The 22202-nt window shown below is 38.9% G+C and overlaps 1 protein-coding gene across 4 annotated transcripts in view; it reads left to right on the top strand.

Annotated features, from left to right (window-relative positions):
- Positions 1 to 22202, top strand: part of ATP8B4 (ATPase phospholipid transporting 8B4 (putative)) — a 236410-nt gene that overhangs the window by 191813 nt on the left and 22395 nt on the right. For all 4 annotated transcript variants that reach the window (XM_072808445.1, XM_072808446.1, XM_072808447.1 and 1 more), the window contains 3 exons: positions 4540 to 4684; positions 7716 to 7899; positions 8422 to 8645. In XM_072808445.1, the coding sequence (XP_072664546.1) occupies positions 4540 to 4684; positions 7716 to 7899; positions 8422 to 8645 (553 nt within the window). The remainder of the gene's footprint in view (positions 1 to 4539; positions 4685 to 7715; positions 7900 to 8421; positions 8646 to 22202) is intronic.

Raw genomic sequence — 22202 nt, 5'->3', positions numbered from 1 at the left:
CTCAAATACCAGCCACAAGGGATTTTGTTGATTACTATGACATATACTGGCAGTGGGATACTATACAGATATTAAAAGTGATTATGTATTTATTGACATTGAAAGATGCCCATGATATATTTAAGTGAAAAATGAGATTATGATCCCTTTTTTTCAAATAAAGTATGTATTTTTATATATGCATATGTATAAAACACTATACATCTATATCAATATCTGTCCTTTACTTACCCATCCAGCTCTAGAGGACATATACAGTGGTTATCTCTGAGTGTTGAAATTATGGATTGTGTTTCCTTTGTTCTTTATGGCTCTCTTATTATTTGAAATTGTAATAGTGTTCAATTCATAACTGGAAAAAATCCAAAGATATTTTAATGAGAAGAAAAAATATTCAGAGGGGAAAAATAAGGAATTTCTGCCTAGGCTAATTATTTCAGGCCCTTAAGGCCATTTTGCTTAACTGACTAGCAAATTATGTTTATTTTAACTCAGACTTGAAGATAGCCTTATTCTCAGAGTTTAAGACAGGGAGGCAATGCATGGTAGAAAATTCTATATGAATGGCATGAATACATTTGTAGTATGCATTTTCTTAATACTAGGATTGGGGGAAATAGAGAACCCAAGAAAAGTTATTGCCAAAGGTGTTCTCTCTAATCCTAATCTGGGCTATTTATATCTAAACCCACAGTTTGGGAAATGAAATATTAAAATCATAAATTTGCACCATTCAGTTTTTTTGTGTTATCTTTTGAGTTTAGTAGGAGTTCATGCAAAAACAACCCCCAAAAAAGTGTATCAAAAAACCAAGATCTAAGTGACAGTAGCTATTAGAAGGAAAGGACCTAAATGGTTATATTTAAACCCATCAAATGTGTCTAGATTATTCCACAAACATGGATATATAATTTTTATGCATATCATGCGTGTGGCTTGTTTCAAATTTAATGTCATGAAACTGTTTTAGGCACTTTGAGTCCTGGGTTAATTTTGCCACCATAACTCTTTTAATTTAAAGACATGCCCAGAAATCTACAATTAAACCCAGCTATGATTTCTCTGCAGATTACTACATTGATTACATTTCACTGATACATATGTCTTCTGCCCAAAGGAAGACAGATGAGAATATAATTTTGCTTGAGCTGACAGGTGAACTCATTCTGTGTTTCATTTTTGTTGTGTTGGTCCCATGTTTTGTTGGAAAAATTCATGTCCTATAACTAAACCATGACATTACTCCACTGCTTCTGAGAAATATTCCAGTGTTCTACCTAGGAATTGATATTTTTTCTTTAATCAGCAAAACACGTTGCACTTTTTTGAGCACTACTTGGTAGAAAGTTACTTGTTTAAATGAGCAGAGTTCTCAAATGCAAATAGCTCCAGAACCAGGCAGGTAACATTAGTTTTGTGGTCCTAGGCTATAAGACATGAGATAGTGGTGGAGCCTTTGGTGAAGGTGAACAACATGATGTCCATAAACTCATACAGATTTTTAAAAACACTGTGCAGGCCAAAGAAAATGCATCTCATTCCTCATTTCCAACTTCTAGTCATTCAGACAAAATGTTTTAGTAGGCTAGGTTTCTATCATAAACCATAACATTTTGGGGTACTAAGAAATCTTGGCAATATTCTAGTACACACTGGTTCAGCTGTCCAAGTTTTCATAGCTAGTTCAACCAGTCTGATTGGTTGTCCCATTCACCTAGTTTCTAATAAAACACAGCGTTAGGGGTTGAGTATCTTATAAACTACATGGATAGTAAGGGATGGAACTAGGGCTTGAAATAAAAATTTCATGGGCTTCCTCCTTTTCTCTTCTGTTGCCAGTGTGGTGCTATCCGGATACTTAACTGCTCCTCTGGCACTATCTTTTTCTGGTCCTAGAGAGAGCCTGTGGCTGACTCTATATGTAAACCAGCTTAGTGCAGGTAACTGAGAACTAGGAATTTGAAAACCTGAGTTCTATGCTGGGTCTGTAACTGACTTGACAAGTGGCTAGAAGTCAAATCACTCAACTATGGGCACACAAGATGTCAGAGGCAGACCTTGGGCCTGAGCGCAGCTCTCCAGGGTCCAAGCTCAATGCTCTTATATCTGAGTCAGGATTGTCTTCTTTTAAACATAATGCCATGGTTTCAATTCCTTTCCTAACAGGTCCATGTCATGTTTGAACTCAGAGTGTCTTATGAGCATGCCATCGCTTTTTTTAATACAGTGCATGCAAGCCACCGTGGGTCCAACTGTGCTCTGCTGTATTTACAGTGGCACCGGGCTGTGAATGCCACAGTTGCCTCATCCGCTAAGGCATTTCTGCATGCCAGCATTCTAATAGACTGCCCTTCATTACACCGCATGGGAGAACACAGGCCCTTTTCTGTTTTAGAATTTGTTATTTGTGTTATGTGATTAAGCATTGTGTGTTATGCCTGCAAAAATGTAGTTTCTGTTCAATAGAGGGAGTCATATAGTTTTCCCTTTCCTAATAAATTGTTTTTTCGAGTACCAGCTGGCATTTAAGAGCTAAATTCCAGGGAGAGAAAGAAATGATAGCTATAGAGCATGAGTGAAGGTCTGAAAATGTGTGAGCCCCATCTGGTGAGGAGGGGTGGCCCATGTGGAGGGAACACAGTGGGATTTTTAAGCCAAGCCAGAAAAACTGTCCCTTTTCTGCCTGGAGATGTTAGGAAGACAGTTTAGGGGAAAAAGATCCTAAGTAAATAGAATTTCAGCCAATACTTTCATGAACTTCACCCTTCATTGGAATGTTTTTATGCTCTGGGGGAAAACAGAGATTGAGTCATTTATACAGCGAGTGAGAACTTTACTAAAAAGGAAACCTCGGGAGATGTTTGCCCTTTGGTGCTTTCTTAAGACCCAGTTTATGAGCTCTGCACCATTGTCAGAGAAATGCTCGCTTCTGAGGAGCTTGTTTCTCTAGCTTTCTTCATTATATGGGACAGTAAATTTTCATGACTGTTAGGAGGACTCCTTGACACGGTTATCTGATATAAAAGTCTAATTCTCCCACTAAGCAATGATTTTTCTTGTCTGTTCTCCACCCGCCCCTCACCTTAACTCCCTAAATTTCACACATAGCACTCTGACTTTATAAATCTTTTTCTTTGATTCTACGGACTGATTGTTAAATGCTTGATATCACTCTTGGAGCAGGGCATGTAAACTCTGGGCTCCTTGGGTTCCTAAATGCAGGCTGTGCTTATGGTCCTGGACAGCAGAAGGAGATGTTGAGCCAGAAGATAAGGGTGTGTGTGTGTGTGTGTGTGTGTGTGTTGTGTTTTGTTTTTGTTTAGACTTTACATATAAACAATTAGTGTTACATTTTCAAATAATTAGAAAGCTAAGGGTTAAACTGGTTGTTTTTGCACAGTGAACATTCTCTTCTTTTTATATCATAAAACTATTTTAATAAATGTTTTCTATATAGGATGAGGCTTTGGGGAAACATTGCATTTTGCTGTAAGTCAAAACATCCATTTTCTGGTCTCCCGCTCCTCATTTGCTCTTGGGCACTCATTTTGTACATGCAAGTTGTAGCCTACCATATTGGTGGCTGGCTTTGGCACTCATCTTCAGGGAGTATCTGCCATGTAGCTCCCTGGTTGTGGTGAAAGTTCTGGAGTCATGTCAGCTTGCCCTATTTACTTCAAAGCCTGTCATCTGAGTGTCCTCAGAGAGGAACTTTCTCTTCCATTAAAGGTATTATCTTTCCATTTTGAAGAGGTTAAGATTTGAAGAGGTAAAGCGCCTCTTCAACCATGTTAAGTGACCATGGATGAGTGTGAGCAGAACTTTTTCTACTGCTAATTGGGGCATTGGAAGGAGTTTCCATTTAGAATGACCCTCTACATTCAGTGTCTGTATTTTCTTTCCCAGAAGATTTATTCTATTGTTTGAGCTGATGAGTACAATTTTCACTTAAAACAGTCCATTATATCCTTATGACTATGCCAATTCAGTATATGCCATCATTTAGTTTTATTGTTACACTTTTAGAAAATGTGCTTATTAAAGGACTGCTGTTTTAAGCCAGATCATATAACATTGTTCTGCAAATTAATAAATTTATTTTATATATTAAAGTCCTGCAATTCCTAGAGGATGTCATCAAATGTCTTTAGTCCTTCTCTTTTTGATTTTTAACAATATTACATGTTACATGCCAGATCAGTGGTTTTGAAGTACTTGAAGCTCAGACAACCTTATATGCTAAATGTGGTGAGAACACCTAGTTCAAGCCCAGCTCAGGATGATAATTTAGATTTAAGACAATTGTAAATGTTCAAAGGATTCTGTGTTCATTGTGTTTACTTTCATACTTCCTGGAATTTGCAAATTTGCTATGGTCTCCCCATCACAAAGAACCATCCGTCTTGCTTTACTGTAACTGAATCTTATGCCATAGTCTATCCAAATTGTGATGAAATGAATTTACCTCTATCCAGTCTGTTAGCATAATAGGTACGCTCTGTATACTTGTTATGATTTGTTTCCCCCCTCTCCTTCAAGAAAAGCAAAGGAAAATTTGTTTGGACAAAACAGAAGTTCTTCCAACGGCCATGTAGTTTTTGAAAAACAGCAGCTGGAGCTGGACTCAGTTGTAGAAGAAACCATAACAGGAGATTATGCCTTAATCATAAATGGCCACAGTTTGGTGAGTTTGCTTAAGGCTTTTGTTCTTTTTCTTTATCCCAATAATTGTCTCTTTAGTGCTGTCGTAATGAGATCTCCTTTTGTGTTTTCCACATAAATGACACTACGAGAAACAGGGTATACACAATGATTTCCTGTTTTCAAGGGGAAAGGAAACTTCTGATATATATTTCATATATTATTACTTGAATCACCACAGCGAAAGGAGGGATCCAAAGAAATAGTATGTTCACAGAATATCAATCTCATCTAGATGACTGTAGGCCATTTAGTAGTATTGTTTAAGTGCTTTCTAAGGGAGAGTGTCATAGCTCCCTGTTATTTAATTAAAATAATGTAACTGTTGGATGTACTGCAATTATTGCTCTTGCTGATGTTTGTGATTTGGCAGAGCACAACTTGATCTTCACATAATTATCACACCAAATTATTGCCATTAAGATACCTCTGGTGGTTTTTCTAAATAGCAGTATTTTACACCAATGCCAAACAATTTGCTTTGATTAGGAAATCTGGTTCTTGTCGTAATAGAATAAACTTGCATTGTGCTTTTAATGTAGTTCAGGTTCCAAATCTTGAACAAATATCAAAACACTCTTCTGAGTTTCTAATTTAGAAAACAAAAACTCTGATTGGAGTCCAGTGAAATTATCATTTATATGCACAAAGAGCTAATCTCACATCTTTCTTCAGCTTTGATGATAATTTCTCACTTTTGGAGTTCGGAAAAATAAATGTATCTTCCTGTAGACAGTTTCTTAGACGACAAAAGAAATTGGCTATGAGTATATTGTATTTTCCCCCTTGTGATCAGCTGTCTGTTAGCTCTTAGTGCTTAAAGCATTATCCAGCTGGATTCCAGACGTAATGATGTGTTGCCTTCTACACCATGGAAAGTTACAGAGCTCAGCTGCAAGCCAAGCTCAGTCGAAGGTTTGCCCAGATGACACGAACTTCTCCCTTGCACAAATGAGCAGCAACTGAAAATTATAAGCCTGTCAACTGGGACTTGAAACTGGTGGCCTCCAAGCTGAATTGCCCAGGGACTACAATATGGAAAGGTTCCTAATGAGTTGTGCTTTGACTTTCCCTCAGGCTCAAAGAAGCCAATGTGTGGTGGGTTAGAGTACTCAAGTGATAATGTATGCTACTTTTTCTTTGTCTCTGTATCTGTTGAAAGAAAGAGCTAAGATAGATGTTCTTCAAGAACCCTTTCAGCTTCAAAGCCTGAAACTTAGGAAACCATGAAATGCCATTTTTCATTTGAGAATTGACCACATTTCTGCTGGTATGGTCAGAAGGGTTTTTTAGTTTGTTTGTTTTTGTTTTGTTTTGTTTTGTTTTTATAGTAAATCATGATTCCAATTTGCTCAAATCTCAGTGCTTTGCAGAATATAATTGGGCTCTTTATCAGAGACTGAGTCTAGGTTTTCACTTGTTGATAATAAAGAAGAAAATAAAAGAGAAAAAAGGGGACCATTCTGGGCAAGACAACTAGTTACATGCTTTCTCTTTTAAAAAGAGCAATTAAATTTGAGAAAGTTAACTCACCATTTTCCCTGGGAATCATAGGCCTTGATATAAGAGTTTTCTATGTCAGAGTCATGTTTTATATTCATTCACCCATCCTTTCATTGATACCACTAACATTTATTATATGCCCAGGCCGGAGGATAAGGATGTGAATAGAACATGGTTCTTGTTTTAGGGATTGCCATCTAGTAGGAGAGCTAATCTCACAGTGGTATGACAAATACTACATAGAGGAATGAACAAAGAGCTTTGAGTGCATAGAGGCAGACACATTTAGTTTCTTGTATGAAAGTCAGGGAAGACTTCCTGGAGGAAGTGATGTTTCCAGGTACAGAAGCAGCAAGTACAAAGGCACAGAGTCAAGAAAGAACCAATCCCATTACAGAAACAATCAATTTGGCATGATGAGAGTACAGAGTAAACTTAAAGGTAGTGGTAGAAGACAGAACTCAAAAGGAATATAGGGGCCAGATGTGATGGGCTGTGACTGTCTTGCTTAAGATTCATTCAGACATGACTCAAAGTTTATGTAGATTCCTGTTTCCTCTTAATGTGTTTATTAAATAATGCACAGTAAGATATTTTCTAGAAGACAAATTGCACAGTTAACCACAAAGGATTATGTTCTCTTTTTCAGTCATTTCTTGTCATATAGAAAGGCTGTGTGCATTTGGAGAGGAACAAGAGTGGAATTGGTTGGGAACCCTGACTGAGACACAAGTTGCATGCCACCCTTTTGCACAGGCCTCTCTCTATTTCAATCACTTTGTTTTTAAAGGGCTCATCTCCAGATCATCTGCTTTTCATTTGCCCAACCATTAACAACCACAACAACAAACACTAAATATATGAACAAGAATGCAAAGGAAACAAAAGTTCCATCACATAGAACAAAGAAATCACCATCATTTTATAGTTCATTCTAAACTTGGTGAGATGGTGGATACGTTCCATCTTTTGCTTTTTTTTATTTTCATGGATTCTGGAACTTTTCTGGCATTTATTTTTTTTAAAGATTTATTTATTTATTCATGAGACACAAACAGAGAGAGAGAGAGAGAGAGAGAGAGAGAAGCAGAGACATAGGTAGAGGGAGAAGCAGGCTCTTCACAGGAGCCCGATGCGGGACCCGATCCCAGATCCTGGGATCACAACCTGAGCCGAAGGCAGCCGCCCAACCACTGAGCCACCCAGGCATCCCACTTTTCTGGCATTTAATTATATCTTACCCATACAGCATTATAATGTCTCAAAAAGGACACACAAGGGCACTGTTTTTTTAAAAATTTTATTCTAAAATTCCTTGGCACTTAGTAGAAGTTTAGTACTCATTTCTTTAGTTAGTTGTTTATATGACTCTGGGTCAGCGATGACTTGTTGAAATGAATTAAACTGTTTAGAAAAGAAATCAGTTGAAAAACAAGAAATCTGCTTCCCAAATGACATCTCTCATTGATTATGTCTTGTTCTAATCTGGATATTTTTTTTTAATAACATAGGCCCATGCCCTAGAAAGTGATGTCAAGAATGATCTCATAGAACTCGCCTGCATGTGTAAGACTGTGGTTTGCTGCCGAGTCACCCCACTCCAGAAAGCCCAAGTGGTAGAGCTGGTGAAGAACTATAGGCATGCTGTCACTTTGGCCATAGGTGATGGAGCCAATGATGTCAGCATGATCAAAAGTAAGAGAATATTCACTCAATAGGGTCTGCTGTAGATCAGCAGTCCTTGAGTTCAGCGTTTGGCAAGACATAATGGAGATTATACTGTAACTTAATTTTACCACTGGTTCTAAAATGAATCCTTCCTGAGTCTAATACATTAGGCGTTATTAGAATTCATAAAAAAAAAACCCCAACCTTTGTCTAATTAAATCATCTGTGCATTTTTAGGCTAGAAAAAGATAATGATCACCTTCTATTGTATGGTAACTAGCTATGGTGTAAGGAGTGAATACTGGATCCACAGTCCCCAAATCTGGGGTTAGTCCCAGCTTTGCCAATTACAAATTGTAAAAACTTATACAAATTACTGAAATTCTTTTGGAAAACTAGGGTAAATACCTAACTAATGAGTGTTTCATAAGATAATATATGTGAGAAATTATAAGTGCTATAGCTATAAGATTTCTCCAGATAAATAATGACCTAAAAGAGACTGTATCTTTGTTTAGGGAATGAAAACTTTCTTTTCTTCCTTTATAGGTGCTCACATTGGCGTTGGCATCAGCGGCCAGGAAGGATTGCAGGCAGTCTTAGCCAGTGACTATTCATTTGCACAATTTAGATACCTCCAAAGGCTTCTTCTTGTTCATGGAAGGTGGTCCTATTTCCGAATGTGCAAATTCTTACGCTATTTCTTCTATAAGAATTTTGCATTCACACTTGTGCATTTCTGGTTTGGTTTCTTCTGTGGTTTCTCAGCCCAGGTTGGTAAAAAAGTGCTTTTCTTTCTTTTATTAGATCCCCCTGAATTGCAAATGACTATTCTCCATGGCTCTTTATGAATAAATAGCATTTTTATATGTCTCATATATAGGTCACAGCATGAAAATTATGTAATTTATAGTTGACTTGAGCTTGAAACACAAAAAATATACATTTAATTGGAATTTTGTTTATTTTTATTTATATAGGTAACCAATGAATCTCCTTCCTGTGTGTTTAATTTTTTATTGAAATATTTTGCTATGACGATAAGCTTGATGTGGAGCTTTCATTCAGAACAGAAGCCTAAGAAACACTAACAAGAAATGTTGATGTTTCTCTGGAAAGATGGTCACTCATCTAACACACAGACTGTATATGGGCTGAAAATAATGTGTTTTAAATTAGGAAGTGATTGCTATCCTGACATGACAGCTGTTTTGACAGTATTTCATCAGATAAAAATTGATAAAATAGATATTGATTCAATAGATAATGTTGGCAACAAGGAAGAAAAAATAGCAATTCATAAATCAGGATTCTATTTTTCTATCTACTCATATTCATTTTAAAAGATAGTTATTTCACCCCATATCTTGGATACTAGGAAAGTTTTGACCCTGGCTATCAACTGTGAAACATCAGGCCAATAGTATCTGCATATACTTATGAAAGAGAGAGAGAGAGAGAGAGAGAGAGAATGAGAATGACATGGTAACCATAACTCTTATGAGAGATTTCTTCAACTGTTCTTCCTTTCTCTTGGATTTAATGACTGGTTTCAATGATACACATAAAGCTAATTTTTTTCAATCATTTTACTCCAGAACAATGGAGATGAATTAAATTGCAACATTTGGTGCTATTTTAAATGTGCCAAGGGAGATTAGTGAATCATTTTTGTAATTAATATAGGTTTTGTACATTTTTCCCTATATCTAAGAGGTTGAGATTTTTAAAATGAGCACACCTAAACCCATTCCTAATGTTCTTTTAGGGATAACATGCTCAGAAACAAAAGCAGGCAATGTTGATATTTTTGTTACATATTTTATAATCTCCAGACATTGGAGTAAAGCAAGTCTTGATTTTAATTTCTCAAAAGTTTTCTTAGCACTTTCAGAGAAGGCTGAGGTGGGATTTACCTGCTCATAATCTCACCTTGTCCAACAAAAACAAATGTTAGAATGTGGCCTGTGCCTTCTTAAGCTGGGGACTTTTTCTCCACATAAAAATTAAGCAAGGTTGTTCACTAAGCAGTGCTTCTAATTTTCCCTATTTCATATTTCAAAGGTTTGGGGCTTTTGAAAAATCACAGAACTATGAAGGGACACCTATACTTTGATTTAGACCTCTTAGGACACAGGAGAGTGGTCAGTGATTCGCATTTACAAGCACACAGAACTTGGATAGCAGATTTACTGCCAACGTTTTCTTTGTTAAACTGTGAAGTTGGAAACTAATGTTCAGTGACTTCTAACCTCTACATTTAAGTGATTTTCTGCTCTGCTTTCAAGATCTGATAAAACTGGCCAGAGTCAGATGTTAAGCAATTGGCTTTCCAATCCTTTCACCAGTATTTACCTTTTAAAAGATAATAACATGGGAGAACAATGATTGTTCCAAAGACATGAGTACCTAATGCTTAAATCTGGTTGTAAGACATAACATCATTTATGGTTCAATTTACTACCATATTAACACAATACAACACACACACATCACAAGACAGCACATCACTCTACATTTTGAAATCAATGCCATAGTCACACTGAGTTCTCAAGGTAGCAAGTCAGTGACAATGCTTGCATGTAGTGGCATCAGTGCTATGGTGTCATCTCCTAGGTGGAACTATTATACTGTTGACACCAACAAGTAGGGATAAAACAAATTGCAATTATAGTGAACATTTATATAGCACTTACTATGTGCCAGGCATTGTTTAAATATTTTGCCTGTTATTAGCTCAATATTTACAATAATCATATGAAGTAGATTTTATAATCATGGTCTATATCAACTATTTTAAAAATACTTTTGAAAAAATTTAATTGTGATTAAAAATACATAAAGTTTTGGTGATTTTTAAGTGGTACAGTTCAGTGGTGGTAAGCATATTCACATTGTTGTACAATGGATCTCTAGAACTTTTCCATCATATAAAACTGAGACTCTATAAGCATTGAAAATAACTCCCCATTTTTCCCTCCCTCGAGCCCCTGGAAACCACTATTCTACTCTCTGTTTCTATTATTGTGACTGGAAAATTTGAAATGATCCATGTTCTGATTCACTGATTTTCTTCTGCTCTGTTGATCTGTTATTGATGCCCTCCCTAAATTCTTCGGGTTAGTCTGTATTCTTTAGGCTAGGATATCTGTTTTGGTGATTTCTATTTCTTTGTTGAACTTCTCATATTGTTCATACATTGTTTTCCTAATTTCATTTAATTGTCTGTGTGTTCTTGTAGTTCACTGACCTTCTTTAAGGGAATTACTCTGAGTTTTTTTTGTTAGTTCATAGATTTCCATTTCTCTACATTTGATTATTAGGGCTTTATTAGTGTCCTTTGGTATTATTTTACTTGATTCTTCATGATACTTGATTCTTTGAGTTGGTATTTGCACATTTGAGTAAGTGGTGTCTGCTTCCAGATTTTACAGATTTGCTTCAGCAAGGAAAGACAGCTATCAGCTCCACTGGAGTACTGGTTGGGTCAACTGGCAGTGTCTGTGGGTAGGTGGGGCTTCCTGCAGAGTCTCCAGCTGGGCAAAGCCACTGTTTGTGTTCTGAGATCAAAGGGGCTATCCCTCGCTGGGCTCTGTGACTGAGCAGGACTATGGACTAGGATCTACAACTACTCATGTACGAATAAGGTCTCAGGCTGTGCCCCCTAACCAGATGGTGCTACTGACTAGACTCTGTGTTCATACAGGGTCATAGGCAGGGCTTGGCAATTGGGTGGAGACCCACCCTATACCCTGTGATCAGGCAGGGCCATAGCGTATGCCCCTGAAGTTGGGCTGGGTCACTGCCTGGGCTTCATCATATAGGACTGCAGGCTATGCTTCATGATTGGGTAGAGTCACTGGCTGAGCTCCCTGGCAGGATGGGGCTGTAGGCTGTGTTTAGTAATTGGGTAGTTCTGTAGGCTGAACTCTGCTGTGGGGTGGGGCTACAGGCTGGGTTCCCTGGATGGGTGGTACCATAGACTGGGCTTTGAGGCTGCTCAGGGTTGCTGTTCAGGGCCCCTGGTTTTGTGGGGCCAGAGGCTGTACTTTAACTATAAGACAGGACTGCTGGCTTGGGTCCCTGCATAACAGGACTGTAGGATGGCTCCATGGCTACCCGGATTCTCTGGTTGGGTGGGATCAGAGGCTGTACTCAGCAGCTGGGTGGAGCTGCGAATTTTCTTCGCTGCCTACGTGGGATCATTGAATGGGCCCCCTGGTAAATACAGCTCTTTAGCTGGGTTCCCAAATCAGGCAGAACTGCCATCCAAGCTTCTCAACGAGACATAATCACTGACTTGGCTCTGCACATTGGCAGAACCCCCAGTAGAGATCTCTGCTTCAGTGCTGCTAACAGTAGGACTAGAGCCCATTAAAATCTGAGTGCTGGTTGCTATACGCCTCACCTCCTATTTCTATCTCCATCTGATCCTCAGTGGTTGAGCCCTGCAGATTCCCCCAGGAATCCTCATGAGGCAAGACCCGAATAGGACTCCTGGGAAGTGTCCTGCAGTGCTGCAAGAGCTGGGTATCCACCTTGGGTTCTCTTTTTCTCACTGGAGAAACCACAGGCCCCAGGGTCATCTTGGCGAGGCACTATGCTGGCCTTGGGAAGGGGGATGTGGTCAGAGTGAAGCTGCTTCTCTTGCCCTTCTAATGTGGTCCTTCTCAATCTCTGTGCTTTAGTTTCAGGTCCTGGTTCTGGGATTTTCATAATGTTATCCAGTGTGTAGGTAGTTGCTTATTGGTATTCTTGTGAGGCAGACTGAATGCAGACCTGCATTGCTATCTTTTACACTAAGGATTCAGCCCTTTGCTGCCATAGTTTTATGAGAATGTTAGATTCCCCATGTGGTCTAAACTTGGCATCAATAATGATGTCACAATAAATAGTGTGTTAGAGTCAATGAGATTTGTTATTATTCCCCAAACTCAGTTGGCATGGAACCCCACTTTTCCAAGCAACATACACAATGTCCTTAAAACAGGTGCCATACAGAATCCACTTGGGAAATTCTGGAATAGATGTCTCTACAACAACAGTTGCAAAACTAGACATCACCCCGCTACTCATCCTGGTTCCAGTGTTTTGGAAGCAGGAAGATGTATGAAGGACAAAATGATGCTAAGAATACTACCCCTATAGGAATAAGCTATTCATGTGCTTCTCCCTTTCAAAAACTTCCGTTGTTTAACGTCCAGGGGACAAAATAGCCTTCTTCATATGCTAAAATGGGGAGTTTACATCTAAACATCTGCAGTCTTTTACAGTATCCTCAGTTTTTTCTAATTATAAAAATATACATGAATATATGTCACCTTTTATATATTGGAGAACATATTCTTTGTATCTTTCTTGTTTCAAAAAAATTACCATATTTTGAGAAACATCTCTGATTTTACATTCTTTTTTTTTTTTAATTTTTATTTATTTATGATAGTCACACACAGAGAGAGAGAGAGAGGCAGAGACACAGGCAGAGGGAGAAGCAGGCTCCATGCACCGGGAGCCCGATGTGGGATTCGATCCCGGGTCTCCAGGATCGCGCCCTGGGCCAAAGGCAGGCGCCAAACCGCTGCGCCAGCCAGGGATCCCTGATTTTACATTCTTTAAAAAATTTTATGTTTTTAAAGATTTTATTTATTTGACAGAGAAAGAAAGAGAGCACAAGCAGGGGAAGCAGAAGAGGAAGAAGCAGATTCCCTGCTGAGCAGGGAGCTGGTCCACTGGGCTCAATGGATCCCAGGACCCTAGGATCATGACCTGAGCCAAAGGCAGAGACATTTAATGGACTGAGCTACCCAGGCACCCCCAAAATTTTATTTTTCTTTTATTTATTTATTTATTTTTTAATGATAGTCAGAGAGAGAGAGAGGCAGAGACACAGGCAGAGGAAGAAGCAGGCTCCATGCACCGGAAGCCCGATGTGGGATTCAATCCTGGGTCTCCAGGATCGCGCCCTGGGCCAAAGGCGGGCACCAAAACGCTGCGCCACCCAGGGATCCCCAAAATTTTATTTTTCTTAAAGACATTCTGAAATATGGATTTATTATAAATTATTTGACTCTTCTGATTGTATGAACATTTAAGTTGTTGATATTTTAAAATGAATAATTTGTTCCTTTCCCATAGCTGTGAGTCACACAACATTGTCAAATTGCTAGTAAGAATACTTGTTTATGGTCTTGGGAAGAGAAAACAAAATGATGAATAGGTCAAGTGTCCTACCCACCTGGAACTCATTTTCTCATCCAGGAAGTAAAGAAATGGATAAATAAGTCCAATAGAAGACTGTAATGGAAGTTAACATGAGAACATAGGAAAAGGAGAAATGTGTGAGGACCTGGAATGACTTCAGGGGCTTGATAAATCTCAAGTAAGCTATGAGTGTTTTCAAAATCAAGTGGCGGTCTAAAGGTGTGAAATCTCACTACCCTGCAGGGATTTAGGGGCTGGCTTGTGTAAAGGTGTGAAACTCTAGAGAAGCAGGAGGAAAACCCTCACCTCATATTCGAACTCTTACCAATTGACCTGAAGATAAGCTGCATTTGAAATCTCTTTTCAATTTCTACAATTCCATTTAAAACCAACTCATTCAGAAACCCTTTTTAAAAACCACATGGCATTAGTCGGAGGGGGAGGTCTTAACAGTATTGTGTACAGCAAGACTCTGTCTTACAGAATAGGAATTATACCACTATGATGATGGAGACTGGTGTTTCCCAGACCCATCCACATGTGTGTGCCCTGGAGTGCTAGCAATCTGGGGACTGCCTGTGAGGGTAACATGGATGTGGAATTGGGAATGGTAGGGATTGTTATCTCTTTTCCTTTCCGTCTTTTGCTAAAAGGTCCTGTTTAGTAACAAGTGTAACTGAAAAATCCTTTGGATTTTTTTCTTAGCCCTGTTTTTCCAAAGACACGATGTTTTAAGTCAGGCAAGTGAAAAGAAAACAGCATATTTGGGAGATACACTAATCTACAGATTATGAGAATTTTTGAATAGGGGACATTTTTGCAGTGATGCTCCTCCCCTCCCCCACCCATTGAAATTGGTTAGCTGGCTTTGGCCTTCAAAGCCATGTGTTGGGTGACAAGGCTTTCGTAGCCCTTAAAGCCCATTAGAAACCACTTACTTCCAGTCTGTTAATGAAGGTAGGCCATCTGAGGTCTCTCTACCTCTTCATCTCTCCCCTAAATTGCTTCAGTGGAACTGAAAGCTCCACAGCAAAATGGAGCCAGTAGTAATGAAAACTCTAGGGCCTGGCTGATTCAGGAATAGAGAGAGGCATGTGCTTAGAGGCCCTCTCTTGGCAGGCTTAATCCCCAGTCACTTGTCAGTCCAATCCTCACAGGAGTGAGACTCGCACGCTCATCCTCTGACACACAACCTAGAGTTTTTGAATTCTCATTCATTTAGCAAGAATAAACTGAGGGCCAGTTTAGAGCCAAGTGATCTCCAAGGACACCAAAATGAACCAGAGAGAGGCGGTCCTTGCCTTCAGGGAACTTACAGTCTGGAAACAATTTTATTTTCATAAATGTGAAACTGATGTTGAATAGCCACCTTTGGTAGAAAGTAAGGATTTTTCCACCAAGAGTTTTTTTGAATTAAATTTGTCATGGATGAGCCATGTCTTGGGGCTATCCCTGTCTAATCCCAGCATGATTCATAGCACTTTAGTACTTCTTTCCTGCACCTCTCAACAGATTGCTTTGAAGTCATCCACTCTGCAGCTGAAAACATCTGATCAAATGTAAACAGAATGTGCCTTCTTAGACACATTGTTGACTTTAAAAACACCAGTTTAATTTCTTAATGAAGTGACATGTGCTATTTCTTTATTACCTTGGCCTGTCTCTGGGGGCCTGGTGAATTTTATCCGGGCTCTTATTCTCTGATGATAGCTCCAGGAGATTCTCACCAATGCTCCATCCTGATAGGTGGTCTGGGCAGATGTGTAAATCAATACAGCTGTGGTGTGAAGCTCCAGGGGGTTGGGGGGTGGGACCATTCACTATATGTCAGATGGTGGTGGCCCTAGGACATCTCAGATGAATGACAGTGTGATGCAGGTTTGACTTGGTTTGTGGACCTTCTCCTGGTTTATTGCAGTGCTTTGCCTCTGTTGTGGTTGTTTTGGGATACATGGGGAAAGAATCTGTTTGGGAGAGACCATACCCCTATTGCCTGCTTTGCTGCGTGGACTTTCTTTGGAGAAACAGCTGGGACACAGAACAAAAAAGTGTATGTTTTGTTGAAATCTAGAATCTTTGCTCTGTTAGGGAATGTCAGAGAAGGAGCCTGAGTCCTGCAAGATCTGAGGATCAGTGATGTGCAAGGCTGGGAGTAGAACCCATGTTTTCTGACTCTTTTTAGTGCTCCCTCTATTCTGCTTGATAAGTAGCCACTTCAATTGTCACAGACTTGGAAGAGAATATGGCTATATCTTCTTTTTTTAAAAAAAAAAAACTGTTTTCATGCAACCCCATATCAGGAAAGTGTTTGCTTTGTTTGGTATCTAAAGGAGAAACATTCAGCAACACTCCGTGCAATATGACGATGAGGAGAAAATCCGCTCTTTCTGAGAAAGAACTAAGGTCTTGGTGGGGAGGGGGTCTCTTAAAGATTAGGCCCTTAGAAAGGGCAGACGGCCTCCTGGAATCATCTGGAAGCTTGAAGCCATTTTTTAAAAATTAATTAACTTATTTATTGATTTATTTATTTATTTCCAGCAAACACTCCTACCAAACTGCTACTAAGAGAGAATTTAAATATAATCTGTCCTGGTGAGATTTCCAACAAGATTTCTGGACCAGAGGGGTTTGGGTAAAGGTCAGAGAAGTCTCTAAACTGAATCACGGAGTCTTGTAAAGGATATACCTTATCCCAATCTGTTATCAAAGCCTGCATGATTTTCATGGAGTGCACTGTGGGCTTGTGTGCACTGTATGTATGAGTAACTTACTTTAAAAGCATCCTATGCCCTCAGTATTTTTAATAAATATGAACCATCCCCCAGCAGGGACAGAACAAAAAAAACAAAACAAAACAAAAGACCAACCACCATTGGTCGAAACTGGTTGAAGCCCTATTTAGGAAATTCACATTTGAAACTATGCAACTACTGGCACTGTGTACTTGTGGGATGATATTATCTGATGACAATTTATCATTGTCAGTGAGATACAGAGCTGTGTGGTTTTTTTTTTTTTAAATTCTGCTATGATATGGAAACAATTATCTTGTCAAGTCCAGAAAAACTTTAGTTCTGTCAAACAATATAAGAAAACTCACAATGAAAAATTTTGAAAATTACGTGAAAGAGTGAGACTAATCTCCAGGCTTTGATGACTTCATGGATGTGGTTACCTATGAGTCTTTCTCAACCTGGCATGGCAGTTCCTCTCCCCCTTGCCTTCCAGATGTGCTCTGTGGAAAACTCAGGAAAGGGTGGGTGCTCAGGCTGGGGCCATTCCTCCTGGCTCTCGCTAGTGGGTTTCTGTTAATTGCACAAATCAGGAACAGATGTGCTGAGACTGAGCACCTCATATTTATTCCACAATGTGTTTTCTTTAAATGACAAATGTTTTTAAGGCCAAAAAGAAAAATATCACTATATAGTTTTCCCTTATAACACACAGCAAAAGTCGGTGGGGGGGGGGGGGAGGGGGGCAGGCAGAGTCCATGTCTCCAAAGAGGTAGTCCATCCTGTCATTTGAACAAGGAGCTAAGCCAATGGTCTCAGAGCGGAAAGCCCTTTGTAACTGTTTAAGAGCCTTATTAAGGTCCTTTTAAATGTGGTATTCTATAAATCATAGTTTGTCTGTTCCTCAAGCTGTTAGACTGTAATTTGTAGCTGGTGTATTCTTACTCTATATAAAATGGTTGATAAGGTTGATAAATTACTCCCACAAAGAAGGGAGTGAGGAAGAGCTTTCCTTAAATAGTAAAACAGTAAAGTTGGAGAAATAGAGAACTCTTCTCTTCCTTTTTTTCTGATATGTGAAGAGACACTTACATGGTTCAAAACAGACTAGTGATATCTCACAGGAATATGGCTCTTCTGTTTTATTCAGAATATGGGAGATAGGAAAAAAAAAATTAGAAGTGGGGGGCGGGTATGGCTTCCCCTAGGAGTACAAGGGCCTTAGAACAAATACTTTTTTACGGAGCTTTTGTTTATATAAATGATTTGAGTCATCCAAAATCAGGATGCTGTCACCATTTGACTGGTCTAGTCACCCAAAATTCTAGGCCAGAATGCTTCCTACACCAGAGGCTCCAGAGAAATCATTTTCCCTCCTTCCTCTAATCCTCCCATCTCTTTGGGGCATCTGGTCAACCTACATGTGGGTGCATGTGTGTTTGAGGTGGAGGTTGTGGAGATAGGTAGTAGAGGGCTTGAGGAAGCCTGGAAGGGGAAAAGCCAGGATAAGTTTCATGTGGGTCATCATCTGGGCTAGTGTGCCCCATCCCAGCTGGTCCTAATCACCAGAGGGGGCCTTAAAAACTTTCTGAGGGCATATAAGGAGAAGTGGAGCATTTACTAGGATAATTATTTGAGTAGTTGGAGACCTCTTATAAGGGGAGGAAGAAGCCTGTTGTAGAAGAAATACTGTTGTGACTTTAATTTTTATGAAAGCTCCTAAAGCCTAAACTGTGTTAAACCAATGCATATAACCCAGGAAGGTGTTTTTTTTTTTTTTTTCTTCTTAAGGTGAATGACTCAGGTTTACACATTTTGGCAGAGCCTGAGCAAAACTAGAGCTAAAGAGTGATTGATATAATTAAGTTTTCATGAGGAAAATGCTTAACTATATCAAGATATTCAGTTTTATTTAAATTTGTTCTAATTTTCTATTGATTTCATTAATATAGTAGGTTATAAAAAACATGATTGTAGCAATAAAGAATTGTATTTTCATAAAAATTATCATCAGGGAGAAATATACCTTTTTCTTTATCCATTAAACATACCGCTTGAAGATATATAAAAGGCTCTTCCAAATTCCCACTTCGTAACCTAGGAATCTAAAACTCAGAGCGATTGAATATCTTATATAGTTGTGTCTTCTGACTCCAGTGCCTTGAAGCTTAAGAAACCAGTGTCCTTGTTTTGGATGCTTGCCATGTGCCAGGTACTGATTTAGGTTCTTGGGCCCCCACAGATGAATAAATCCTATAACCTGCTCCCAAGAAGCTCGCAGCCTAGTGGGGTGGGGCTAGAAACCAGCACATAAATAATTGCAAGTTGATAAATGTGAAGCAGTAAGATGTGAATATCATGAGGCCACCAAGGAGTAGCCTGGAACCCAAGCCTAGAGGGTAGGAGTGGGCAGGGCTCAGAAAGGCTTCTTGGAAGATCTGTTCCTGGGCTGACCCTTCAAGGATCAATCATAGTGAAGCAGGTGAGGAGTAAGAATCCGAGTAGGGAGGACATCAGGAGGAAAGTCACAGAGGTAAAGGCCTGGGCAGAAACAGAAGCTATCTGGTATGGTTATAACAGTGGGATTTGGAGATTAATTTGATGTGAGATGTTGGAGAGAGGGAGAAATGTCAGATTTCTGGCTTGGGTTCTGGGATAAATGAAGCACTGTCAGAAACTGAAATAAGGAACGTAAGAAGAGGGCCTGGTTAAAGGGGTGTGAGAATGAGTTCAGGTCTGGATGTACTGAGTTTGAGGAGCTATGGCACATCCTTAAGGCAACATTTAGTAGCAAGTTAAATATCTAAGATTTACAAAGAGTTGTAAAGTCATTAATTCAATGAATATTTAGAGAGCATTTATCGTTGTCTGACATTGCTCTAGGCACTGGAGTTATAGATGTGAATAAGTCTCTGTTTCATGGAGATTATATCCTGGTGGGATTAAGGCAGATAATAAAGAAGTAAATTGGTAAAATAATTTCAGAATTGTTATTAAGAAAGAATGGGTTAATGTAAAAACTCTGGTTGAGAGTGTAACATTGGAGCTGTGAGCTTGGTATTCAGAGAATACTTTCGTATGAATACACTGAGCTTGAAGTATTCAAGGTAGAGAGCACTGCAGGCAAATCTCCTGAGGTAGGAATGAGCCTGGTCCTTGAGAAAGACAATCAGTGAAGCCCAGGGAGGGAGGGCGGGAAGCCAAAGATGTAGGAAGGCATGGGATCAGGGAAGGTTGTAGGTTGTCCTGGAGAGTAGATTTCATCCCATGTAAAATGGGAAGCCATGGGAGGCTTTGGGCCTGGGTAAATGTTAATGGTTTCATTTTAAATGACAAAAACCAGCATACAAATTGTATTTCCTGTATACTCTCAACTATATAAAGCAATGTGAGGAAACAGCCTTTAAGGAAACTTGCCAAATGGTATCATTGATTGAGAGGTGGTTTCATGCAGTGGTCACTATTGTGAATGCTGAGGTAAGGGTACCAGGGCTAGAACTTGGCCCTGACACTTGCTCAGCCAGTGCTTCTGAAACCTTTGTGATCTAGGCCCCTATCTATCTATATTTATCATATTGGGAGAAATTAAAATGGAGAAAACACTTAAACATTCCTTTATTGATTCATAAAGAAATAAAGAACCCATGACATGTTTACCTAAATGACGTATTTTAAGATAAAATAAAGATAATATTTTCCAGAATAAAAAATAAGTTAGTGAGAAAAGTGGCATTTTTAATACTTAATCTCTTACTATTTGGGGCAGTAGGAGGCATCTGCGTTCTCATATCTGCTTCTGCATCCAGTTGATTATGGCATCACAAGTCATATACACTCATGGGAGAATGAGAGGAAAAAGGAACTATACATAACTGCTTATATCATTGTAAAAATAGTCTTGACATGTGGATCCCCTGAAAGATTGCTAGGCCATACTTCAAAAATCTTTGTGTTACAAATATGACATTGAGCAATCTCCTAACCTTGATGGGCCTCAGTTCCTTCATCTTTATATTGAGGTCTGCTAATAGTACCAACCCCATAAGGTTATTGTGAGGATTTAAGGAGTCAGTATATGTTAAGTCCTTAAAGTAGTGCCTGGTACACAGCAGGTGCTCAGTAAGTATCAGCTAGTTTTCTTTTTGTTATTGTGATTCTGAGTGGCAGTAGAAACTCTTCCAAGAAATTGCAAAAACTCTTCTAAACTTTTTCACTGACTTTTCCCTTCCCGTCCTCTTTTATTCCAGTTGTAAAAGGAGGTTTCCTATCAAGTACCAACTCACAAATGCTGCTGCCTAATAACTGTAGGTTTAAATGCTGTTAGTGTTAGGTTAGTGTTGTTGGTGTTAGGTTTAATGCTGTTAGTGGTAATGATGGCACTTTGTGCCAGACCATCCACTACTCATGCCATGATTTCTCAGATTCAGTCTTTCTTCCTAATACCTGAAATCATCTCTTCTCCGTGAGTGGAAGCTGAATGGTAGAGGAGATGAGGAAGAAGTGATTTGACAGCATCAGGTTCTGCCTGGGGCTACAAGACCTCAGTTTGCTTCCCCCCTTGTATATTTTCCATACTGTAATTGTGACATGAATTGATATATTTGAGGAATGAAAGTTAGATGCCATCATCAATCAAATAGTTGAAGATTTGTGTCAGCTTTTTTTTTTTTGGATAGAGGTGCCTCGGGTATGATATGGATGTCAAGATTTTTAGAATCCTCACACTGTCTAAAGTCTCACCAGGGAGTGACTAAAACAGAAGGCCGCATATTTCCTTTTTTATTTTAAAACATAACAAATCTATGGAGTACATAATACATAAATGTCAGCTTAACAAATGGCTATAAAATGAGTACCCATGTAGCCGTAATCTGCTGCAAGAAACAGAATGTTGCCAAACCTCCAAAACTCTCCTTGCTTTTCAGTCATGTGTTTTTTTGTTTTTTACCATTTAGAGGTAACCATTACCCTGACATTTTATAATCACATTATGGCTTTGTTTTATAAATTTTCCATATGAGCATTGCTTCCTAACGACACAGAGCAGATTGACACATTTTAAAATTTTATTAATTGGAATCTTAGTTCTTTGTCTGGCTTCTTCTGCTCAACCTTATACATTTTTAAAAATTCATTTGTAATTTTTAAAATATATATAGGTGTAATTCCTTGCTTTTCAGTATTCTATAGCATTCTATTATGTCAATATACTACAGTGTCTTTCTGCATTCCACTCCTGATGGATGTTTTAGTGGTTTCTGGCTTGAGACTATTACAACCAGAGCTTCTATGAGCATTTTCTTATGTCTCCTGGTGCATGAAGGCAGATATTCTGGACGTATATCGAGAAGTGGAACTGTTGTTCATCCAAAGAAAGAGAAGAGAGGCTAAGCTGCA

The sequence above is a fragment of the Canis lupus genome, chromosome 32, assembly GCF_048164855.1.
Source record: "Canis lupus baileyi chromosome 32, mCanLup2.hap1, whole genome shotgun sequence".
Lineage (NCBI taxonomy): Eukaryota > Metazoa > Chordata > Mammalia > Carnivora > Canidae > Canis > Canis lupus.
Note: the sequence above shows the minus strand (reverse complement) of the source record. Positions and strands in the feature narration are given on the sequence as shown.